This window comes from Panthera onca, chromosome B4 (genome assembly GCF_046562875.1).
Source record: "Panthera onca isolate mPanOnc1 chromosome B4, mPanOnc1 haplotype 2, whole genome shotgun sequence".
Classification (NCBI taxonomy): Eukaryota; Metazoa; Chordata; class Mammalia; order Carnivora; family Felidae; genus Panthera; species Panthera onca.
This window is the reverse complement of record NC_138345.1, coordinates 100,944,502-100,971,315: the sequence shown is the minus strand read 5'-3', so window position 1 is coordinate 100,971,315 and position 26,814 is coordinate 100,944,502. Positions and strand designations below refer to the sequence as shown.

Genomic DNA, 26,814 nt, shown 5'->3' with positions numbered 1-26,814 from the left:
GGAGGGAAGGTATGAGAAGGAGAGGGGAAGAATAGGAAGGCAAAGGAAGGGGATGGTGGGAAGGAGAAGGGAATGGAAGCAAAGGAAAAAGTGGAGGGAAAGTGAAGGTAGAAAATAGCATATATTAAACTCCAGTAGGAAGACTGCCACTATAGACAAGTCAAGATACATATCTACAATCTGTTTCAAGAATAGAAGTAGATATTTGACATGTTCATTTTCTTCCTCAGAATTTATGCCAGATTAAAAAAAAAAAAGACACATACGCAACAAATACACCCATTTAACATTTACAGTATAATCATAGAGTTGGTAGGGATTCCAGAGAATGCTTCTTCTTAGCTCAGCCAGTGAGGAAACTCATCTATGCCTCACATGATCTATGCCTCACACGGGTGACAGCCATGTGCCTCTGCCTGAAACCTCTAAGACTGGAAAGCCTTCCTCTTCAGGAAGAGATGGCTCCTTCTATTAGAAACTTCTAATTGTGAAAACATTTCTGAGGATGAATAATTTGCCTCCCTTTCATTTCCATCCAGAGGTCCTAGTGGCTCTGAAACTGACAGAACAACTTTATACTACCTTCACCATGGGCAGTTAAATACCAGAAGACACAACTGCTGATTCCTCTGTTTTCTTCTTCACCCAAACATTACTACATTGCTCATTATTCCTCCTCCTGGATGGTTGCCAAAACAACCATCATTTTGCTTCCAGTCCATAAATTTCTACTTTTTAATTTATAAATTATTTGAATGATTAAAATATGTTTAAAAGTAGCATTATTATTTCAAACTTGAAAGTATAAAAATGGTCCTTAAATATACTTTCAAGAGCTAGAAAAATATATTTCGTACCCTCATGCACATGGCATCAACTTTTCCTACACTAACTCAAGTTAACACAATCCTTAACCTTATAAACTAACATCACTTTACGACTCGGAACTGTTAATAACCCTTAAGATTCTAATCATGATACTTCTGGAACTTATTCCCATCCTTCTCATAAATATAACATCATATTTTAGAAATGGCTAGAAAGCCTACCTTTTACTTCAAAATAATCTGGTAAAACCCTGAAGACAAAGAAGGATTTTTTTAAGGAAAATCTTAAAGGGCAGAATATAATTACAGCCAAAGGAAAGTCAGAGGTCAAGAAGAGATTTTACTCAAAGTGGGCAAAAGAAATAGTGAAGAATGGGACAAAATCAGAGAAGCACTAAAGCCAATATCAGAATATAAGATTTCATACAGTAATATACCTAAGTTTCTAAGTGATAGTAAGAAATGACAAGTCTTCTTTTTTTAAGTTTATTTATTTTTTTTGAGAGAAAGAGAGCATGCACAAGTGGGGGAGGGGAAGAAAGAGAGAGGGGGAGAGAGAGAGAGAGAGAGAGAGAGAGAGAGAGAGAGAGAGAGAATCCCAAGCGGGCTCTGCACTCATGACATGGAGTTCGAACTCCCGAATCGCAACATCATGACTTGAGCCCAAGTCAGAAGTTTAACCGAGTGAACCACCCAGGTCCCCCAAGAAATGACAAGACTTAAAGGAGGGAGTTGTTGAGATAATCTTTACTGGAAGGAAGAAGGGATGTAGTCATTGACCTTACACGAGGTGGTAGAATATACCTTTACATGTCCTCTGGCCCTGGTCCCCTTCCCTCTGTGAGAACTTCTACACTGGAATCAGGTTGGCTGTCAGCCACTTGTCAACTCATGTAATAACACTGATATCTTAATTTCTTTCAATATCTTTTATTTTTTTAATTTTTTTAACGTTTATTTATTTTTGAGACAAAGACAGAGCATGAATGGGGGAGGGTCAGAGAGAAGGAGACACAGAATCTGAAACAGGCTGCAGGCTCTGAGCTGTCAGCACAGAGCCTGATGCAGGGCTCGAACTCACGGACCGCGAGATCATGACCTGAGCCGAAGTCGACTGCTTAATCAATTTAGCCACCCAGGTGCCCCTCAATATCTTTTTAATATAAATTATAGAAACACTGTGTTTTCAGACATTCCATTTCACTAAATGTTTTTTCACATCTTCTTCAGCTCCTTTTATATGTTTTATTTTATTTATATACTTTTTAATTTTTTTAAGTTGATTTTGAGAGAGACAGAGACAGTGCAAGTCAGGGAGGGGTAGAGCGAGAGAGAGACAGAGAATCCCAAGCAGGCTCCACTCTGTCAGCTTAGAGCCCAATGTGGGGCTCGAACCCACAAAACCATGAGATCATGACCTGAGCCAAAACCAAGAGTCAGACACTTAACTGAATGGGCCACCCAGGCACCCCAGCTCCTTTAATTAATTAATTAATTTATTTATTTTTTACTTTTTAAAAAGTTTATTTATTTTTGGAGGAAGGGGCAAAGAGAGAGGAAGAGAGACCCAGCAAGCTCTGCGCTGTCAGCACAGAGCCCAATGTGGGGCTCGAGCCTATGAACGAAGAGGTCACGACCGGAGCCAAAACCAAGAGTCGGACACTTAACCAACTGAGCCACCCAGGCACCCCTCAGCTCATTTTAAATGTCCTTCTTCCAATCCAACAGGCATCTTAGATCCTAAATTTTTCCAATTGAATCCATTTTTGTTTATATAGCTTCTCTCATATTACAAAACCACACCTTCTTCCCTCCTTTGGTTTTATTCATTCATGATATTTGCTCATAGGGTACTGCACTGTTCATGACAATCAGACAAATGGATCTTTTCTCCCGGTCCTTATTGAGCAAAACATAATTTTTGCCTCATTCATGTTAAGAAAGATAACAATCAAATCAACATTTATCACAGTAAATGTTCTCAATGACCCATAAAAGGCAAAATACAATTAAATACACCTACAATCCCCTTAAGGATTGCACAAATCTTAAAACATCCTATAAATGTGTATCCAAATGATGTCTAGAAGATTGGGGGAGAGAAAGGAAGTTCAACTGAAAAGGCCAAATGTAAAAGCACAAATAAAGTGAATTATTCAGTAACAACAAAAGTTAGTAGAAAAAACACACGATAAGTTAATTTAGTCTCAAAAGCGTTGTATCCCCTCTCACTTTCATAATCTCTGTTCCACTAAGGCTCAGTTTAGCCCTACTCTTAGCCTCACTTACAAAGGACACTTTATAAGCAATGAGAAAGCAGTTTACAACAATGTTAAAAACTCGAAGATAATCACAGAATATACCACTTGGGAAAATGTGTGTAAGGCCTTACTATCCTGTCTGACACTCAAGAGGCTTCATTCAGGAAAAATAGTGGCTTCTGCATTTTTGCTTAATATGTGGTCCTGCTCTTACATTAAAGGCTTTAATTATATACATTGTAATTAAGACTCTCAGCACTGTCATCTTTTAATAGGAAATCAAATTACATATGAATGAACCTGGTTCACAAAGAATTATATCCTCTACACCAACCACTTTGCAAATGGTATTTAGAGTACAGCTGCCTGATGTATTTTGAGAACCCTAATTTTGTAGATGACCCCAACAATGAGTTGGATGGAAATTTTTCAACTCATCTCAAGCCAGATATTTTGGGCAGAAAATAGCAAAAACATGGCTAGTTATCTTTTAAAATTCCCCTGTAAAGTTATAGCACAGACCTTAGTCTAATCTATTAGGATACACAAGTTTAAAGAGTGGAACTCAAGGAACTCTGTCTAAAAATTCACTTGGAAGAGGCCATTTTGAGTCAGAAGCAGAACCCAGTCAAGCACGTGGTAGAAATCTTGAAATTCCCGTGTGCTCTGGGCTTGGATATATTTACCAACTTAACATGCATCATTATTTAGGAAACTGCATTGGAGTGCTTCATTATCCTGACATGATTATTCATGTCACAACTATTTGAATAAACTCTTCCTTACTTTCTCACTTGCATTTTCAAAAACTGGCATAAGTTGGGGTGGGGGGAAGCCTTAAAAAGAATAACCCCATAAATATAATAAGCAGATGTTTGGTTTAAAAACCTTGGAACATACAGAATTCTATTGAGAGATTGCCCTCTGACAGTAATGCTCCAAGTTATTTATGCACAAAAAGGCGAATGTCATACATACACCCACGCACAGCATGCTATAATTTACCAGAGCAACCAACAAATCCTGCCAGGGGACTGCTCTCTGTTCATATCTTTGAAAATACTTATGTAAGAGGTACTTAGAACAAGACAAACGCTACTATTTTAAAGGCAAAAGATGAATATTATTTGATTCTACAGTTTCAGAAGATCAAAAAAAAAATTAAAAAGATCCTTAAGGAATAATACTCCCTCTCTTGCCTTTGTACTGCATAGAGGTCTTTTATGAGAAACAGTTCATCACAGAAATCACACAATGGTGAAGAAGTAAATCTTCTATGTCTAAGCACCTGGTGTATTCAGATTCAGATTCAGGAATCACTATTCCCACAACTGTGGAAACATTACTCTTTTAAAGCCAAACTGACATGAAAAATTGAGCAATATTTGCCTCTGCTGTCTCTCTAGGCTTTCTTCTTCTAAAGCTGGTTCACTAAGATTCCGGAGAGCCTCATAAAACATCTTGTAATAGGAGGGTCTACATACAGAATAACAACACATCTACATTTAGCATCAGTTGTATGAATCAGAAACAAAGAGATCACTGGTCAGGTTTAATTCTTTTACATGTGAGGAGTCCTATAGGGAGGTGTTTTTTGTTTTTGTTTTGTTTTGTTTTTGTAAACATACATGGTAACCAAATATGACGTAGTCAGTGGTTTAAAACTTATGGATTTTTGAAGAAGGAACTGTGTGATATAAATGTCCTTTGGTAGAGCGCTCAATTTAGACATGACAACTAAAATGTATGCAGTATGGCTATTTAGGCAGGCAGCAAGTGGAAAGCGAAACAACACTGAAGAAATACTTCAGACATCTCCATATCTAGTTAACTAAAGATTATGTCAGAAGTTATCAGTAAGACCTATGTCATCAAAAAGCCCACTTTGTGGGAACAAACAGTTCATGGTCATCTACATAGCAGTTTCAATCGTTACAATGTACACGCTCAGGAGAATTTTTTGCCAATCACCACCCCCTCCCCCCAAAAAGTGGTGCGTGAGCAAAGCTGTCAAAAGATACCTCTGCATTTCTGGAAGTGTTCCTAGAATACATGGTACTTAGCACTGAGGCACAAACAAGGACCGTCTATGTGGATGCCACTGAGGCAGTAGAAGAAAACCAACTTTACAACAAATTTACCCAAGAGGCCCTTCATTGTTCATTCCATATTTGTGGCGAGGTCACCTTGAGGGAAGTTAAAAAACTAGGCCCCGTTAATTACTAAGTAAAAAAACATGTTGGAATTTTAAGACGTTACCACTCCTTTATAGATATCTAGAATATCCTAGACATCAGGCCAAGAATGCCCAGGGCAGGTTGCTAATTATTTTCCTCCAATAGACTTTACACCCGGTTCTCACAGCTTAGCTTTACAAAGCCAATAATCACAACAAGTAATTAAAAACATTTTTTTGAGTAACGACAGTTTAAAAATCCAGTCAGAAGAATGGAAGCTATTTGGCTAATGCAAATGTGCAGCTTCTTCAAATCCCCTCCTCATCTTAGGAACACACCTGACTTACCTAACAAGTCAGTATAAAGTGCCTGTTCCAGGTCACCCAGCATCGTAAGGATCACGTCTTCATCCAGATGAGCTGTGCCTTCCCGCAGGCAGCTTTCTCCCTCCTCTTCAGCCCAGCTTCTGCTGATGCTGCTTTGCCTGGAGGACACGTTCTCATCTTCGGACCTGCTGTCTTCATCACTCTCCCCTTCCAAGCCTTTTCTGGAAGACCAGTCCTCCAAGCCCTCACTGCCCGACTGGCCGGCAGGCAGGAGGTTCCAGGCACCGGGGCCGCTGGCGTGGTACAGGGACTGCACAGAGCGCGAGAGAAATCTGGACAGCGAGCGCCTCTCTGCATAGTCGGATTCTCTCTGGCTGGCCTTTGCAGCATTTCCAAACCAGTTGGAAATGCGCACAGTGGGTCTCCTGTCCCCCTCGCTGGTGAGGGCAAGATTGGTCAGAGACTTCTGTTTCTGAAGGCAGGCTCCCTTTCTCCTTACTTCTTTGCTCCGAAACACAGAGAGTTCAGCCGGCCGCTGCATGGCTCTTCTAGGGGCTTCTTCTTTTCAACTGGACTTCACATTGTCTTTTTACACGGAGATGGCAACCGGCGCTTTTTGGTTTTAATTAACACATGCACTTTAGTAAAAGCCCCAGCAGGCTCCAACATTCACATAAGATTCTAGAGCGACAGTACAATCAGTCAGTTGCCCACGATTTAGCTGGCCACATTCTCCCCCTAATCAGCAGTACTTACAAACATTTTGCTGGAGCGTATCTGAAGCAGAAAAGAGTTCACCAAAGACACGGCTCCAGCTGAAAGTAGCACAGGAAGCCAACTACATTTTCCAGTCTTCATCCAATCACATATCTCAGCAGGACGATGGGTCCACATTTCCCTCTACCACCTCTATGTTCTCAAACGCGAGGTAGTGAAGCACCGGCGATCTCACTCACGTTTTTTTTTTTTTTTTTTCCTACCTCTCACCAGCCCTTCACTGATCTAGGTCTGCAGCCCTTGACTCTAGATGAGCTGACACAGCGCAGCATGTACAGCCTCCACAGCAGAGCCCCCTAAGAGCAGAAATTAAGCACTGAAGCCCAGTGCTGCACGAGCGTCTGGTGTTTTAGTATTCCACCTGCATTCTCAGATCTATGGCCCTTCCTTGCTGCTGCAGTGGATGCTGCTGGCTGCCATGGCAGCAAACATCCTGCTAAATTAAAACAGAAGCACTGAAGCGGCTGTCCAGCCCAGAATGCCACAGGTTTCAAAGCCAAGCCTGAATGAGATGCTACACTATTCACCCTATGCACATTTAAATCACTCCTGGCCACCCAGCCTCAGACACGGACACACACACACACGCTCGCACACACACATTCTCCGACTCTGGAGAATGACAGACTAATTCTCTATAGCTGCAGGCAGCTGAAGCAGGCAGATCTGCCTTCTGAATGTTGGGATTTGTGCTGTAAAAGCACAAATCAAATTCAAGAGTGTAAAGGACCTAAAAAACGTAGCATGACACTCTCCACTGGCTGGCAGATAATGCTTTAAAGGGAAAGACTTCACCTCATCTCTCAAGGGCTTATTATTCTGAAACTATTTTGTAAAATCCTACCACGACAATAAAAATCAAGATTTCTTTACAGAAAAAATAGCCAAGAAAATAACTCAAGAGGGTTCCCCCCCCCCACACACAATATTTTCACTCAAAGCACAAAATTAAAAGTTGTTGGCCAAGTAAGTAGAATATAATGATGTGACAAAAAATATAAATATGGTTTTTGATACTGAGCATTTTTTCTAGTCTATTCTATTAACCTACTGTAGCATCATCAGCTCTTTATTTTTTGATATTTTAATAAAAACAGAAAACCTACAAGATAAATTTATTGTATTTATCTCACACTGCTTATGTATATATACTACACCAGCACCCTGAAATCTGATTTTAGGAAAACTTTTTTTAAGTTCATTTATTTATTTTGAAGGAGAGAGAGAGAGAGAGAGAGAGAGAGATTGAGCACGAGCAAGTAGGGTAGGGGCAGAGACAGAGGGAGAGAGAGAATCCCAAGCAGGCTCTACACTGTCAGCACAGAGCCCGATGTAGGACTCGAACTCACCTTCTGTGAGCTCATGACCTGAGCTGAAACCTAGAGTCAAACCCTTAACCACATGAGTCACCCAGGTGCCCCAGGAAAACTTTTAAAACACTTATTAGGTGTGGTAGGGACCATGTGTACCATTTAGAGCTAAGGAGAAAAGTACTATCAGTTTTCTTTTGAGGTTTTCTGCCCATAAGCATTCCATATTAAAAGGAGTAAAATGGAGAAATATGTAGAAATAATTGTGCCATTCCAATTGTTACATAAGTCCCTGCCATTTTCTGAACTAATATGATCTAATTACTTCTGAGTCTGTTTCATACCGCCTACCTCAACTATGGGAAACACCCCAATTTCTTAACTATAGAAATTAGCACTATAATGCACACTACCTATACCTTTACATATGATAATAATCTACTTTTCGAAGTTAATTAATTCTTCTACCCAGGCTCAAGACAGATCATACATAAATCCTCCGTTTTACACACATATATAAAAGGGAATTTAAATGAAAATCACAATTATTTCCAAAAAATTTTTTTGTAATGAAGCAAACACATAAACTTGTGATTGTGAATACTGATTCTCAATACATCTGTCTTTAAAAATAAATGTTTTGGAACACGTGGGTGGCTCAGTCGGTTAAGCCGCCGACTTCAGCTCAGGTCATGATCTCATGGCTTGAAGGCTCATGAGTTCAAGCCCCGCATCAGGGTCTGTGCTGACTGCTCAGAACCTGGAGCCTGCTTCCGATTCTGTGTCTCCCTCCCTCTGCCCCTCCCCTGTTTGCACTCTCTCTCTCTCTCTCTCTCTCTCTCTCTTTCTCTCTCTCTCTCAAAAATAAACATTATAAAATTTTTTTATAAAATTTATAAATGTTTTTATAAAATGTGCTTAAATGAGGGTACAAATGTCAAATCACAGAAACTGATGATTATCCTTATAAAAACAATCATTTTACAAAGAGTTTTTTAAAAGATCAAAATGCCGCTCCCCTTTTGATTCCTAAGCAAAACACTTCTTTTTATTTGCAATTACTGTGACCTAGTGAATCACCAGGTTATAAGACTACAGTAAATATACTGATGTTATAATACTTCATTTCATTTGACGTGTATTAATTACACTAAAGCACCCATGTAGTATAAGACTTATGAAAGCCTTCTAGATTCACACACACACACAAAAAGGGAATTCTTATGTTTTAGACATCAAAATAATGGAAAGCAATAATTATGTCCTCTTTATACAAAGGAGTTTGTGTACCAGTCAGTTTGGACTAGCTCAAACTTTCATGTTCAGAACTCTTGGAGGGCTCATTAAATTATAGCTTGCAGGGCCCCAGCCCCATCCTTACTCATTCAGCAGGTCTGAAAGGGGCTTGAAACTCTACATTTCTTACATATTTCCAGGTGATGCAGGTACTGTTGGCTCTGGGACTCCACTTTGTTAACTCCTAGGCTGATACTAGTGGTTTTCAACTGGTTCCCCCCTAGGGGACATTCAGCAACATCAGGAGACATTTTCTGTTGTCACAACTGGGGAGTGTGGTACTTCTGATACCTAGTAGGTAGAGGCCAATGATGTTTTTATACCCCCTACAATGACAGGACGCCCCCTCCCCCCACAATAGAGAATTATGCAGATTACAATGTCACAAGTGCCAAGGTGGAGAAATTCTGGCTTAGACTAAGTTATGTTAAATTTGCAAGTGCTCTCGAAATTCCAGTGGCTCACAAACCCAAAGATGCATTTTTGCTCACATCAATGTTCACTTTGTTGGCTGCAGCTCTGATTCAGGGACCCTATATACTAGGACCCATGCTAAAAGCACAATACCAGTCTTCAGACATGTTGATCTTACGACAGAGGGAAAAGACATGAGAGATCTTAGCACTGGCTCTTAAAGCTTCTGCTCAGGAACGGCCCATGTCATTTTTCCACTCGCATTTCATTGGTCAAATCAAATCACACGGGCCCTCCTGATTCAGTGGGTCAGGAAGTAAAATCCTCCAGTAGGGGTGAACCCAGGAAGGGGCTGATAAGGAGGAGCTAGTTATTTTGAAGAAATAACCCTAACAGAAAACCCCAAAAGGGTACTTTTGTTTGTCTAAAAACATTGTTGTCAACTCATAGCTACAGAAGTTTTTCCCCTGGAACGACATCAGTTTATCAGTTTACCCTGAACAACAATGGGGATCCCACTCATTGCTTCTCTAGAGGCAGCTATACCTGCTTGTTTCGGATGTGCATTCATATATGGGTATAATTATACTTATTTGTATTCACCCTTATAAATGTATGTTACACGAGGTGGAAGAAGCTTCAGTGCATAGGAGATGAATATCCACAATCAGTACTAAAACTCTCTGATTTTGCCAAGACTTAACATAAAGCATAGCTACTGTAATGTTCTAAAAAGGAATGTTTCTCAGTGTTTTAGTAAACATAATTGTAAAGTGACTATTTAAGTAAAAGACCTTAAGTGATTTAAATTACCTGAGCTTGATTTCTTAATTTTTACAAAAATTCAAGAAAAATGCGACTTAAGTGATCATTTACAAAGGTCTTAAATACCAGATATTGACCATTATTCAAGACAAAGTCTGGTAAGTCCGAAAAGAAAACACATGTAACCATTAACTTATCCTTCTGCTTAATTTAAATCCTTACGTCTAAAACGATTTCCTGAATTTGTCAAATTATTTTATTACTTTTTTACATATGGTATGCCAGCTTTGCTAATATTAAGTCAGCCTGGCATCTTTCAATGTTTTTCATTTGAATATAAATTCTAGATAAAGATTAAAAAGGGCATTAAACAAATGTTATACATGTTGGTAAAAAGCCTTATGTGTGTGTGCACACATGCGCATACACACACACACACACACACACACACACACACACACACACAAAAGGGCAAGTGTGAACCTATATTAAAAAAAAAAAAAAAAACAACTAAACTAAAATCTTTCCTGAATGATTCCCGTGGACTAAAAAATAAAGCTCCCTTTATGTTTGGCAGGATCTCTTGGCACTCAATGAATGGGATGGTCTCTGAGGCCAAACTCTTTTTGTCAATGAACGTAAGAATGAAACCCGAGCCAAAACAATAATATCTGAACCATCATTTTGGCTGGACTTACAGTATCAAGGCTGTGGCATGAATCTTAAAGGATAGGCTGGAAGCAAGAAGCTTGTTCACCTGTTGCCACAAATTATTTAATAACATTCCACCTGACTGTAATAATTAATGGGACCACCATTATTAGATTGGGTAAATATCATTAGGTTTTTTCCCTTGAGAAAATGACAAATAATAGGACACTTGAATGATATATGTAAAGACTTCAGAGGGATATAAGGTCTCCAAATTGTAAAAATCTTGAGTTTTCTTCAGTATGCCATTTTATTGTTATTCATTTCTGATACATTTCTTCACACCATAATTTAACTACATTTAACTTCCAGTACCACTTAATCACAAAGACAGTGTTTTATATAGCTTTATGTGAATTACTGTGTAGATCAAAGTGTAAACACCTAAGCTTCCTGACTTAGTGAATGTCTCTAGCAAACCTGCATTTCAGTGTGAACCACTCAAGTTTGCTCCTTAACAGTATCACCAACCTTTAAGTGTCATACATCTTGTAGGTCATGCAATAGGGATGTTTTTCACATTGTTTAAGCACAAACGGGGATTTTCCTTTCCCTTGAGGAAGAGTGCAGGGGTGGAAGGAAGGATAGTATCAGGCATGGCTTGTTCACAGAGGCTCAGACATCCCCTACAATGACCTTGAGCTCATTCTCTTCTGTTCTAAGTTCCGTTTTCTCAATGTTTGTTTCACTTGAGGATGAAGGTAACTGCCAGCAGCTACCAGCTTCTTTTGATAGCTTTAGGTCTCGTGGATAAACAGTGTCTCTTTTCTAACAGTGTTAGGGAAAGTTCTGAGATTTATTCTCATTAGTTCTGACTAAACTGAATTGGGTCACATGTCCATTCCTGAAAGAGTTACTGTGGTCAAGGGAAAAGATTGTTTTGATTTGATCTGCTTGGGTCAATTTCACTTGAGCCACTTAGACAGTGATTGATTGATAGAGAAATGGTTTCCCCCACCAAAAAAGAAAAAAAAATATTAAGGTGCTATTATTAGCAGATGGGGTAAGGGAGGCTGGTCAGGCAAAACCAGGACATCAAGGTGTATTTATTGTGAAGCCAAAGGTTCTTAAGATACAGAGGTCTAACCAGCTTAAGATACTTCCTAAAATACTACATGTAATTTTATATTATATTTATATTTTTGCATTTATTTTCAGGTTCCCTCAAATTGCATAGGCTTCAAAAATTCACAAAACCTGGATCTTATCCTGCCAAGACTAAATCCATTAGAGTTCTATACCATTAAGTCTACCTCCCTTGGAGAACAGAACAGAATTCTTCCCCAGGGAGGATGCCACACCAACCATTAGCAGTATGAATTCAACAACAGCAATAGCATTGATATTTTTTATTATAGAAAACCAGTGAGTTACCAAGATTTCAATTGAGTGCCCAGTTTTACAATAAGAAACTAATGAAAATAATAAGGTAAGTAGAATTTCATTTTTCAAATTGTTTTTACTGAAGTTATTTCTTCCTGGAATATTATTTTAAGCCCTATATAACTCTTTACAGCGAATTTAGTTGTTCCTAGGCATCTAGTGATTTAATTATTTGTGGTGTTAAAGTTTAATTCTTACTCTTCTATAGGAGGACTCATGTCTTAGTCATGTTTGTCTTCCCAACCTTTGGAAAGACTGGCATGTATACGGAACCAGGTGAAGATTACTGAAAATATGGATGGATGAATGAAATTGTATTTTAGAACAATCCTGTGCGTTTATTAAGTATTACAGTCATCTCTCTCTCTCTCTCTCTCACACACACACACAAAGGAAACCAAGGAACAATTCAGCTAAATAATGACAGTGCAGGGGCCAAAATTATTTTCTATACTTCCTAGAACATTTCATTTCCCTTAATTCATTTTGTCTTCAAAGGAATATTCTGTGGGCTTGGCAATAATTTCCAGTGATTTTGTGGTCTATGGTTTCTCTAGCAGCCAGAATGTAGTAAGTAGCAACAACAGAAATCAGGAAGAGAAGAAAGAAGGAAAGGAGGGGTCAAGAGAAGTTGTTTTTTCGTTTTTTTGTTTTTCAAAAATTGAAACTGGAGAGATGTCATATCCTGAGGACTAAAGAGAATGATTTGGTGTAGAGGGAGCTCTTAAGGAGGTAGAAGAGAAAGTAATCCAAGAAAAGGTGGTAAGAATGGGTATAAATGTTGTGTATAGGTAGATGTGATGGCAGGGTTGTATAAAATTCTTTTCTCTCTGCTTTAATTTTTTTTTTTCAGTGAAGTCAACATCAAGGTCAACAGTTAGAGGATGGGAGAGTTGGTATGGTAAGTTTGAGAAGAAAAGGCATGAAATTATCATCTAAGAACTTGAGAGGGGTCTTAGATGAAAAAAAACAAAGAGTGAATGGACTGGGGAAATACAGAATGATTGCTCGGCAGCAACAAATACTCATTTGAGGTTGGTGATCATAAATGTAAAGTGAATCACATCCACATGGGACATGTTTTTTTCTCCAGGTTCATTCACTTCTGGTACGGAACTGGTGGAGAGTTTAATGTAACCAGGTCTGTGATTTCATCAAATGAAGTGAGAGAGGAGGAACAGTAAAGAGTATATGCAAAAGTCAAATTGCATTCAGTTACCACAGGGATTCAGCTGATTAAGGGGGGGGAGGGTGGTAAGAAAGAATATGAAGAGTTTGGTGAGGGTCAGTAAAAAGCTGTAGGATCAATGAATTTAGAAATCCTAGCAGAACCAGTGGTAGAGTCATGGAACAAAAGGAAGACCACTGAAAAGCTAGGATTTAATCAGTAAGAATGGGGTGCACAGAAGTGAACTGATAGAGAAGCCGCAGATTCTGATGATGCTCAGCTCAAGGGTGTGCCAGTGAAAATAAGTAGCTCAGGAGGGATTAGAAGACAAGATCATTGGGGGGCGCCTGGGTGGCGCAGTCGGTTAAGCCTCCGACTTCAGCCAGGTCACGATCTCACGGTCCGTGAGTTCGAGCCCCGCGTCAGGCTCTGGGCTGATGGCTCGGAGCCTGGAGCCTGTTTCCGATTCTGTGTCTCCCTCTCTCTGCCCCTCCTCCGTTCATGCTCTGTCTCTCTCTGTCCCAAAAATAAATAAAAAATGTTAATAAAAAAAAAAAAAAAAAAAAAAAAAGAAGACAAGATCATTGGAAGAAAGGCCAGGGGATGCTAATCATTCTCTCATCACTGGTCTACCTGTATACGCTCATCTCTGTTCTTCCGATTATAGTACTCAATTTTTACCCTACTAATCATAAATGAATATCATCTCTGTTCTGGGAAATCCCAAGCTTGCACTGAGATAAATTTTATTATTTTTATTATCATTTTAAACAAATATTAACAGAAATGACACAATCAGGAAAAGACTCATTTCACCATTTATGCTGTTTTCTTTTATTCCTATCTAAATCACAGACTTGAATCTATTATTCTATAGAAATAATTAATAAAAATGCAAAATAATATTATACCCTGTGATAAATCCATTAAATTATTATATTATGTTAAAGTCTACTTTATATTTCACTTTCAAGTGTTATATTTATTTTTTAATATGTTCATTTACTTTGAGAGAGAGAGTGGGGAAGGTGCACACAGAAAAGGAGAGAGAGAATCCTAAACAGGCTCCACACTCATTGCAGAGCCCCACAGGAGGCTTGACACAGGGCTCAATCTCACGACCTTGAGATCATGACCTGAGCCTAAATCAAGAGTTGATGCTCAACCTACTGAGCCACCCAGGTGCCCCCCACTTTCAAGTGTTATATTTAAAAACATCAGAACGTTAAATGGAAATATCAACTAAAAATGTGAAAGAATGATCAAATGATGGACAGAATAAGAAACTGGAGGAAAAATTCACATGTGGATTATTTATTTAAACAGATACTCAGTGATATATTAAATTCAAAGAAACAATGTTCCTTTGTGAAATTCCCATAAAACCTAAAATTCAAACTGTATAAAGGCATTTTGTCCTACATATTTGAGCTCTGGTATTTCATAGGCATACTGATACATAACTGAAGACATTCATGAATAAAGAAATGTGTGAAGTATATGCATCTCCATGCCACACCAGATTTTAAAAATATCTAGTCACAATACAGATATGTATCATCATTCTCATTATCACACTATCTGGAGCTATGGGAAAGCCAAAACTTCCCCCAAGTACTTGAAAATTCTGTAAATACAATCCCAATAGCTATGTCTTAGCATTACCATATCTACCTCTACCCGGAACTGGCCCGTTGCAATCTTCACACAAAACCTCTGATGCCTGATGATACCACTGATGATTCCAAAGGAACCCTCATAATTTTGTGTTGTCAACGGGATCAATATCTCCTGGTGGATATTGCAGGAATGGCTAATGCCTGCCACAGTGTTCAGATCTGCCAAAGAGCTTCTGTCAAACAAGCTCTTTAACCCCCAAATTTGTAATATGTTTATTTTCATGAACTTCAGGACAATATTTTGAATCTTTCAAGCATTAGAGCAATTTTTTTAAAAAATTAAATAGTTCTTTCATTTTTTTTTCTTCAGAATATATAAAGGCTGACCAGAAACTTATTGGAATAAGAGAATACCTCTACTTCTATGAATTCTTACTCTTAGAATTATAAAAACTGTCCTCAAACTCTCTTTCCCCTTAGTATGTTTTTCTAAAAAATTCTTTAGTTGCTCATTAATACAGATTTTTATATATATTAGTATTAATTAATATATATTATATATATTATATATAATATAATTACACCAAAGGCCTTCCATAAATGCCTACACTCATTTGGGTTCTATAAAAACACACTGGACTAAAGCAGAGAAGCTGGTTTTATATACTTACAAACCTAACAAATTGTATATATGTTTTTTCCTTACATTATTTATATGTAATGAAATATTTCCATAATTAGAATTTTTCCTAAATACACATTTGGAGCCATTGTGTAGGAATGTTCTAAAGAGTAGGGAACTGAAGACAGAACAGGGTGGGATTGGCCATGGTACATTTGTATTGACATCTGATCCTTAACATTTTTTAAAATCTCCAAATATATTCAAGGGCTGTCTTATTAACAATGAAGCTTCCCCAGGTTTTCTATGATTATATTGAACTTGACTGAGGGCAACAATGACTTGAAGACCTCAGCCTCTAAAAGCCCTACCATTCTTCACAAAATTCTTCACAGAACAACAAAGAGATCACCCTGAGCAAAGTAGACAAATATCTAAGAATCTCTGATGCATAAGATGCACACAGTCCATTTATGCTTAAGAAAAAACAGTACGGCACAGATATGACTTTTATTAAAAAGACTTATGGAGAGATTGCAAAAATTCTGAGGTCTGTCCTACCCATCAGTCAGGTCACTTACCAGATATCTCCTCTAGGCACTGCTTAGCAGTTTTATTATATGATACATCCATCTTAGTAGGACTGGTACAGGAGTCAGCAGATGGTAAAGAGGTGCCTTCGTTTTCTGAATGTGATCTGAAATTAACCAAAAAGACAGAAACAAATAGCAATTGCTGTCATTAGTGACTCAAAATTCCCTAGCACAAGCAGAAGTCAACATTTCTATTGTTGTAGTACAAGCAGAAGTCAAGTTTTCTATTAAGGTAAGTAAGCACTTCCTTATGACGACGACATTCCTAAACTATCTGTAAGAGAAAATCCTTATTTTCATATACAACCCAAGTAGGAGTGAGATATGAAATCATATTTCTTAGCCTTTTCTACATTTGAAAGCCTGTAATTACCAATAGTTACATTTGGGGGGAAGCAAAAAACTTGAAAAGATCCAACTTTTTCTGCAGTTTTAGATAAAGTCTGGCTAAATTGCATTCTTGTGAGAATAACTAATAAAAATACTGAAAGCATCCCTATAGTTTTTTTTCATGAAAATTCTAGAAAATATATCCTAAAACAGAAAGTGTAAGTAAAAAATTAATGTTGAACTTGTTCTGAGCCGTAAACATCGCTATAATGTCTCAATTTCAGAAAAGCCAAAGTCAATCAGAACCAAATTCTCATTATTAAAATTTCATCTGCCTTATGTTTTATATTTGTGTGTGTATATGTGCGCGGCTATGTATTTGTGTGTGTGATTAACATGTAGAGAGTAGGTCTCATCAGATAAAAGTACACAACAGATGGACTGCATATATTTTGATATTCTAATCTTCATGCATTACTTCTTTTATGCACAAGCAAATGTTTTAAGAGGCATGATCTTTCCTGATGCAGCTTCAAAATCCACATATATTTGATCCAAACCACCACATCTTAAAAAAAAAACAAAAACTAGAGGATGAACTAAGATACAGGAGGAGGCAACCTTGAAGTCCCATTTGTATTACTGGGTTTGGACCATGGTGAGTGACCACTAAATATTTCTCACTTTTAAAAACTATACAGAATATTCCAAATATGTGAAAGAGGAATTCAGTATGCTTTTTTTCTGAATCAATTTCTTTAAAATCTATTTATTTATGTATTATTTATTTATTTTTGAGAGAGAGAATGTGCATCTATGCAAGCAGGGGGGAGGGGCGCAGCCAGAGGGAAACAGAGAATCCCAAACCAACTCTGCAGTGTCAACACACAGCCTGATTCAGGGCTGCAACTTAAGAACAGTGAGATTATGACCTGAGCCGAAAAAAAAAAAAAGTCAGACGCTTAACCATGTGAGCTACCTAGGTACCCCTGAATCAAAGTTTAATTAATATGTTACTTTTATTCTAAGTCCTCGTGTTGTTTGAGAGAAAATAAAGTGTAATCACTGATATCCACAATACGTTATATGAAATGACATATCCAGAAACTCTGAAAAGCTCGTTAGGATTTTAAGAAATCGTGGAAAACATTATGCTATATTTATGGACGAATGTGTATATATAGGAATTAATAAACAAAAGAAAAAGCTAAGTGAGAATTCATATAAATGGCCTCTATTGATTTCTAGCAGACTGTCCTTATTTTATTCTAACTTGAAACTGAATATAAAAAGCATGGCAAAATTAAGAAAGAGGATATACTGTTCAAGTGAAAGGACATAACATAAAGGCCAGTAAAGACCTCAATGTTGCTAAAATCAACACCTTTTAGTCTTTACCTTCCTTGATGTCTTGGCAGCATTTAGAACAGCAGACCATCATTCCTTTCATGAAGTCATCCTACTCTGGCTTCTATGACAAAAACTTTCCAGTTTGTTCCCCATTCTCTCTGGATGCCACTTTCCCCCTCTTTTGCTCTCTTTTACCCAATCATTAAATGTGGTTCTGGGTAGTGAAAAGAAGGGGATACAGAGGGCAAAACTGTGGGTTCCTCAAAGCAGGATCTTAAGCTTTTTCCAGTTTTCATTGTAGTCTCTTTAGATGATCTCAAGCACATTCACTATATTCATGATTACCTAGCCACACATGAATCCCATATTCTAGCTCTAACCCAGCACTTTCCACTGAATACCAGATGTATAGCACAGCTATTTAATTGACATAACTTCTTAATTGTCACAAAGATATCTCAAATCTATCATGTACAGAATTAAACTTGTAATCTTTTGTTGTAATCTAAACTTGTAATGTTCCTTGTTCATGGTATCCTGGATGAAACCTTTAGGGAAACTATAAGGTGGCTTTGTGTGGTCTGATCTCTGTCTGCCTCTCCAGTACCATCTTGCATGTGAGTCTTCTTATCTCTCGTCTCTGTGGTCACATGAATTTTCTACCCACTTCCCATAGCCCCCTGCCTCAACCGGGCTTTTACACTCCATTACTTTCCTTCTCTCTTCATCCAATTAAGTCTCTCCCTTCAGTTCAAGTAACTCTTAAAGAACCATCTCTAATTTTCAGGTAAAGTCCCAAATTGTAAGTACTTATCTACTCTCTGTATCTATCTTGACAGTACTTCGTACACTTCCAGTGCAAAATCTAATTATTTGATCAATGTTTATCTCCCAAACTAGACTCCACTGCCCACGTTTAAGCTCGCCGTTGTACCCCAACGCCTAGCCTTGGTCTCGCAATGTATTGCACTGAGAAAATATTAGATAAATAAATGAATAAATCTTATTAGCCATCATCATAAAATAGTATTAGAGTACAGCATATAGAGGGAAGCATGGTATAACGGTATATGCAATGTATAACTTGGGTCTCTAACTAACTAGTTATTAACTCATGTGACCTTGCTAAGTTACTTAGCCTCCCTAAACCTCAGTTTGCTCATGTATGAAAGAAAAATATGTGCCTTCCAAAGTAATTTGAACTCAAGTGTTATTATTACTAATAATAGTAGTTCACTTCTTCTCTTCTCTGGCCTCCAGGTTCTCCTATATCCCCTGTCTTTTGATAGCCCCACCTTCCTCAATGCTAAAGCCCACTACAGTCGGTTCTTCTACTTGGGCTTATTTCTTGTGGGCCACTGCACCTCCCTGACCTGTTCCTTAGCCTGCTGTCCCTGAATGAAGGGTTAAAATCCGCTGAAGTTTTCTAAGGATATTTATTACTTGCTGAAGAGGTTTAAATGGAGAGTATGTGGTGAGATTGGAGACCCCAGGGAAACTTTACTGGCTGTCTGCCAAGAAGCCTCAGAAAGGCAGGGTGCCTTGGTGAACTGGCTGTGAGCCAGGATTGGCCTACAGTCCTGCAGACTCAGTATTCATAGACTGATCTCTCAGAAGCTGAGTCACATTAAGTAGTTCACTTTGATGGCTGGCTATAGTCCAATGCCAATTGGTTCTTACGAGAACAAGATCAGTAGCTGTTACCGGAGCCTGAATGCATGTGCTCATGCTAGTTACAAAGGTTCTAGAAAAATCTGTATCAAGTAAAAATGTATTTTGAATGTGTCTTGAGAGTAGAAATTCTGCTTTGCTCTGAATAAACAGATCTTAAAAAGTTGCTCAGGAGCTGACGGTAGCTATCTTCCTCAGCGTATGAGACTTGGTACTCAATTCCATCAGCTGTCTTCAGGCCCTATTATCTGAGGCTCTTATAAAAAGTATGCACACTACTAGGGGCACCTGGGTGGCTCAGTCAGTTGAGCGTCTGACTCTTGATTTTCGCTCAGGTCATGATCTCACAGTTCATGGAATTGAGCCCCATGCCAGGCTCTGTGCTGACAGTGAGGAGCCTGGCTGGGATTTTCTCTCTCCCTCCTTCTATGCCTTCCCTGCTCACATGTGCTTGCTTTCTCTCAAAAATAAATAAATAAATAAACATATATTTTTAAGTATGCACACTTCTGACAGCTCAGTGATCTATTAGAACATTTCATTTTATTTTGGTTTTTAAAAATCTGTCAGTGTGTATTTCTGGCTGATTCCCGCTTTATTATCTTTTTTATTTTAATTTACAGGAGGTGATTTTTTTTAATCCTATTTATTTTTGAGAGAGAGTGAGAGACATGGTGTGAGCAGGGGAGGAACAGAGAGAGAGGGAGACACAGAATCTGAAGTAGGCTCCAGACTCTGAGCTAACAGCACAGAGCCCAATGAGGGCTCAAATTCACGAACCATGAGATCATGACCTGAGCCAAAGTCGGACGTTTAACCGACTGGGCCACCCAGGCGCCCCGACAGGATACAATCTTATTTACCTTATTTTCAAGTTCTTTGGTGTATTTTCCATGGTATTACCTATATTATGAACAATAGGGAAGCAGATTGATCAAGGAAGGGAACATAGAAAGGGTTAAATTTTAAATAATTTATAAAAAGGACCTACAAGACATCTCGTTTCATATGTGCATGTAAATGGATCCAGGTCTCTGGTCTACATATGTTACAAACCATCCATTTCTCCAGATTTCCACTCATTGTATTTTAGAGTGGATTCAAATTTTAACTCTAGTCTCCAGAGGGGCAATCACTGCTAACTGGTAAAGATTTAACTTTTATACAAATGATCAAAGAAGTTCAGTTAAATCTCTGAAGACTCCCAACATGTCCTCTCTTTTTGTGCATGTTTCACTCTGATAAAATAAAAGGGTTTGGGGTGATTCATGAAACAATTTATGAAGACTTCAGAATCAATAGTGTTCTCCAATCAAAGGGTTCATTTTGACAGACACAGTGAATAATGCAGTGGCATCATTCACTGTTCCTACATAAACTGATACTACATTTTCCTCATTCTGATTGGAAAAAGGAAAAAAAAATAAGTGTCATGATGTTCCTGTAAAATATTTAAAAGACCTGAATTGTGCAGACTAATTACTGTGTATTTACAACATGGTCAACACGTTGCAAGTACCTACTGAAACTGTCAAATATAGCATTGCAAAAATGCCATATTTAGAGTGTTAACAAGCCAGGCTCTCAGGGTTAGTATCTCTTACCAAGCGTGGTAGCGGTGAAAAGTGTAGAGTTCACTGATGATTAACACGAAAGCCATTTCCTGTTTCTGTGCACTTACCATGTGCCAAATACTATGCCTGGTATTTTACTGATGGCATTTCACTTAAATGTCCCAACAATCCTATTGTTATGGAATGAATGTCTGTTTCCTCCCCCAAATCCTTACCTTGAAAACTAATCTCCAATATGATGGTATTAGGAGGTGGAGGCTTTTTGGGCTGATTAGGTGTTGAGAGTGGAACGTTCATGCCTGGGATTAGTGTTGTTTTAAAAGACACCCCAGAGAACTCCCTCACCCCTTCTGTCATGAGAGGGCAGAGTGAGAAAATGGTCATGTGTGAACCAAGAAGCAGGCTCTCACCAGACTTGGAAATTCAAGCACTTTGATTTTAGACTTCCCCACTTCCAGAACCATGAGAAATAACTGTCTGCTGTTTAAGCCACCAGGTCTATTTTTGTGACAGTAGCCTAAACAGATTAAGACACCTATAATATAGGTGCTGTAGATAGATTCAGGCTTCTAGAGGTTTAATAATTTGCCTTATATAACAAGCTGATAGATAGTTATCCCATATGTGACCCTGGCTACATCTAAACACTGTTCTATTAACCACTACCCTCCAGTTTAACACCATTCAAATGCCTCTGGACACTATTTTAGTACACTTGAGGTCTCCTTAGCTGACAGATACTTCATTCACTAAGTGAATAACACACAGTATTTGAAAATGACAATAGCTACTGATCTACCTTAAATATTATTCTTTACTCTTTACTACCTTAAATTTGTACTCTTACAAAAAAGAAGCTATTATATATACCACTCAAAGGACTTCAGCAGTAAGTCCTAGATACTATCAATTGGAAATTTCAAATATCATAAATATGAGTGTTTGCTCATTAATTTATATTAAAATATATCCTCCCCTGGATTCATCTTAATATGGATATAGTCACACAGGTAAGCACAAATACAGCTGGGTTGAGACAGCAACATTAATAGTCTAATAGTTTGATTTATAAATCAAATAAAGGCAAAGAAAAGTAAATATCTTTCTAAAACCACCATGGTTTTGCTCTCTTCTTTCCTTCCTGTTGGGAAGGCAGACAGGTGACACCTAGGGCCAAGGACAGAAATGAGTCAGGAGGAAGAGTACTAAGTGTGGATGGGAAATTTGTTATCTCAGGATGGGTTGAGCAAATAAGAAGATATATGGAGAATAATGTGAGCCAAGTTTCTCAGTTAACAAAAGGAAATACAAGTATGGAAAGGAAATATGTATGTATGTGTGTGTGTATATACATATACATAAATCATGTATTATGTATATGCATATATATCTATACATTGTCCTTAATTTATGAAGAGGTTACATTCCTATAAACCCGTTGTAAGTTGAAAATATTGTAAGTTGAAAAGGAATCTAATATACCTAACTGACCTACCATCATAGCTTAGCCTAGTCTACTTTAAATGTGTTCAAAACACGTGCATTAACCTACGGTTGGGCAAAACCATCTCATACAAAGCCTATTTTACAATAAAGTGCTGAATACCTCATGTAATTTATTGCACACTGTACTTAAAATGAAAAGCAGAGTGGTCGTGTGGAGACACAACGGTTGTCAATGCATTGGTTGCTGACTCTTGTGATTGCCGGCTGACTGAGCTGAGGCTCCGCCTGCTGACGGGCATCACGAGACAGGACAGTGCTGCATATCACTAGCCCCGGCAAAAACCAAATTCAAAAGTATGGTTTCTGCTCAGTGTGTATTTGCTCTCACTCCATTTTAAGTGGAGGACTATCTGTCTGTGTGTATATATATCATAGATAGCTCACAGACACTGAGATAAATAATGATATAAGTGTGTGTGTGTGTGTGTGTGTGTGTGTGTGTGTGTGTCTGTGTGTTTGCATGTGTGTGTTACCTGCATATATTTTACCATTTAGGAAACCAGGGAGCAGTGAGATCTTGGTTTCTAAATATCACTCTCTACAAAAAGAAATCAGGACTCCTTAGTAAAAGCTGCAGCCAAGAGATAGGGGGAGTACAAGATGAGCCTGAACACCTGGAGCTGAAAAGAAATAAAGTTCTCAAAGAATAATGGGGCAGAAGCCAGCTTGAAGGGGATCCCAGTAGTGAAACCTGAGAAAATTTAAGCATTAAAACAGTCATACCAATGGGTTAAAATCCACTGAATACAATGGGAATCCATTAATCCATACAATTTGAAGAGAGGGGAAGAGGGGGAGGGAGAAGGAAAAGGCAGAGGAGAAGGGGCGTCTCTTAATAAAGAAACCCAAGGCAGAAATGTGGAAGGAATGATAGGATTAGAAGTCATTTGACCTCCACTCAACTAAAATATTAATTTATGGAAAAAAATCTCAATGGATGCTGAACCCTAGAGGCAAAAGAAGATCCAGGAACAGATTTTTTACAAAGAGTCTCAAGATACCTTTCCACAAAAATACTCATTGAATACAAACGGGGAAAACTCTAGAGTGAAAAACTATGGCAAAATTATCTTAATCGAGGGATTAAATTTCACATCACCAAAATGGGAAGTATCAGTGTTGTTGCTATCTGATGGGATGCGATGGGAAGAACACAGCATCACTTCTGTGGCATTCTGAACAAAAATATATAATACACACCTAGTGATGAGCAAATATCAGACAAGCCCAAATTAAGAAACAGTCTACAAATGCTTATTTTCACCACATCAGCGTCATGCAAGTCAAGCAAAGATCAAAGAACTGCTCCAGACTGAGGGAAAATAGGCAGAAATGCCAACTTGGTACAACAGTCATCCTGAATTGGTCAAAGGGGATCTCTGGGACAATCAGTGAAACTTGAAAAAGTCTCTGGCTGCCGTGAGTGAAGTATGTATGGGAGTTCTTTGTACTATTCTTGCAAATTTTCTGTAAGCTTAACATTTTTCCAAGAGCAAATAAAATATAGAAAGAAGAAACAGCAGTGGTTTGATTGGGCAATCTGGCAGCAAACCTCGTAAGCCAACTACAGAAGGTATTTGATGAAGCTTCTCCGCTGAGAGAATGCCAGCTCCTAGCACTATCCCACACAACAGGCCCTCTTCTAGTGGTGTCTCTATATTCCATCTTAAAAATACTGCTGTGCGAAGGAGTTTAAACTGCTACCCGATGCACATATATATCTCAAACCTAGCAAAAGACAAGCTCTCAAGGCTGGCATTCAATAAGCTGCACTTTGTACTGATGACCAATTACGCCCAGTTCACATAAAACCACAATTGCAGCATAATCTGTAATAGTAGCTGCAGGGCTTAGAAAAGCTTTTTCTGCATGATGGTTATCTGCTCTCCATTTCAATCTTGGTATACTCACAGCTCCTCCTACTCAGTTTACTGGTTCAACAAATTAGCCAAACTTAAAACCATGTGTGTAAGCATTTTCAAGATTAATGTTTTGCATTCTTTACCTTTCCGAACGTAGTATATTCAAGTGTCAGTTTTTCTTGTCACTTCCTAGGCAAATCTGAACTCTCACAAAAACTGGCTGCAACAAAAATGTCTCCTGAGAACCCATGATGCTGTTGTACAAGATACATTTTGTGAAGGAAAAAAAACAAAACCTCTGCATTCAGACTTTACTGACCTAATTTTACAATTCAAGTGTGTATAGAGGGTCTCCTCCTATATTTAATTCATAGGTTTAAGATGCATGATGGTTTTCTTCTCTGTATAACAGTGTCTTGCCTTATCTATGTGTTGGGTTCTTTCTGCGTGCGTGCGTGCGTGTGTGTGTGCACGCACAAATGTGGATGCAAGTGCAAACGACCCCCACTCCTGATTCTACTCCCTTTGCATTAAGATGTTTGCTTTATATCCAATGCACTGTTTTCCTGGCATTTACTACAAGTGGTCAGAAAATAAGGAAAAGAAGGTGGACCTTAAAATAGCAAGTTAAGAATCTGGTTACTAGCTCTTTTGAAAATTATTGGAGGCTGCTAAAAAGACTGAGGTTTGGGAAAAATGTACAGGTCTCTCTTTTCTCTTTAATTGACTATTTACTTCACTATTTGACTTAATATGTCTTTACCATCATGAGGAATTATAGCTCTAAAGTGATGAATACACAAGCTATGTAAGAAAAATGACATGTGGGTAGAGGGGAGGCATTTTTTTAAAATAGAGCAAAGGTAGTAACTTTTGAACTCCAGGTGAGGAAAACAAGTTTGAAGAAGACAGCATAGGGTCAAACCAAGAAAGAATACCAAGAAAGAACAAGAAGAATGAAAAGCTTCTTTTCTGAACGACGCTCTTCTTTCTCCTTCCTTTCCTCCTGTAATTGGGACCTCTAATTCAAATCTTAACAAAGCTACCTCTGAAAGTCAGGAAATTTCTCCCTCATATAGCCATTGAGCATTTTAACCTATGCTGTTGTCTTCCATTAACAATCTAACTTACACAGTGAAGACACAGCAATTTTCATAATCATGCTTCACACACTTGTGCTCTCTCTCTCTTGCACACACACACACACACACACGCACACACACACGCACACACACACACAAGTCTAAGGGCCTGATATTCAGTAATTTCTGTTACAATTAGGCTCCAATCAACCTTCATTTTCCAGGAAATCTATTTTACTTGCTGACTGCCCTACACATCTGGTATTCATCCTGTTTATATGGTTCCTTCAGTCTTGCAATTCCTTCCTTGTCCCCCTCATTTCGGCATGCCTAAATCCCACTTATCTTTCAGAACCCAGTTCAAGTGTCACTTTCTCTGATTCCGACACCTAGCAGTAATTTTCCATGTTTTGAAGTCTCAATGTACCAAATCCGGTTCGCTGTTGGAGAGCTTTAGACATCTCGCTTCATTTTGTAGTGATCTTTGAGTCAGTCTCTTGCCTACTATACTGTGGACAACAGAAAGAAAATGATATTTGGGATGTGTCATGTTTCACTCTATCCTCATGTTTTATACATAATAGATTTTAGTAGGGAGTTACTGGAAGAAGAACAAAATAAGTGAATGAATGTCCTGAAGAGAAGAAATTTCATTCTTTAAATATTTTAAAGCTGTTTATATTTCAGTTAAACCATCTAGCTCATTTATACGAGGTAAGAGATTTCAGAAGTTTCTCTGTTTCATTATACATTGCTGCTAATTGTACTATTCATCTATAGCAGGTGAGTCTAAACCATGTTGATGGTGTTTCATTCAACAATTTCACATGGTGCCCATGGTAGGTAGGTTCTGTTCTGGGCATTACAGTACTAACTAAAAAATATAAGAGCTGGTATCAATGAGCTTGTTATTTATAGCTGGAAGTGGCTGATTTTCTTTTTTTTGAGAGAGGGAGCAAGTGAGCGAGGGGCAGAGAGGGAGAAAAAGGGAAGGGGGGCTCACCTGAAGCAGGGCTCTTGCTCATTGGAAGTGGGGCTCGAGCTCACCCCATGCAGGACTCGAACTCACAAACCGTGACCTGAGCCGAAGTCAGATGCTTAACCGAATGAGCCAACCAGGTGCCATGAAATCATACTTATTAATAAGTTATCAAAATAGTAGCAGGGGTGCCTGGGTGGCTGAGTTGGTT

At 38.4% G+C, this 26,814-nt stretch overlaps 1 protein-coding gene across 6 annotated transcripts in view; it reads right to left on the bottom strand.

Moving 5' to 3' along the window:
• The window catches only part of NAV3 (neuron navigator 3), an 821,282-nt gene that overhangs the window by 160,991 nt on the left and 633,477 nt on the right, over positions 1-26,814 (bottom strand). For 5 of the 6 annotated variants that reach the window (XM_078449654.2, XM_060656893.3, XM_078449653.2 and 2 more), the window contains one exon: positions 16,238-16,353. In XM_078449654.2, the coding sequence (XP_078305780.1) occupies positions 16,238-16,353 (116 nt within the window). Of the gene's footprint in view, positions 1-5,612; positions 7,108-16,237; positions 16,354-26,814 lie in introns of those variants that run through there. The other variant, XM_078449657.2, reaches the window with a different exon arrangement.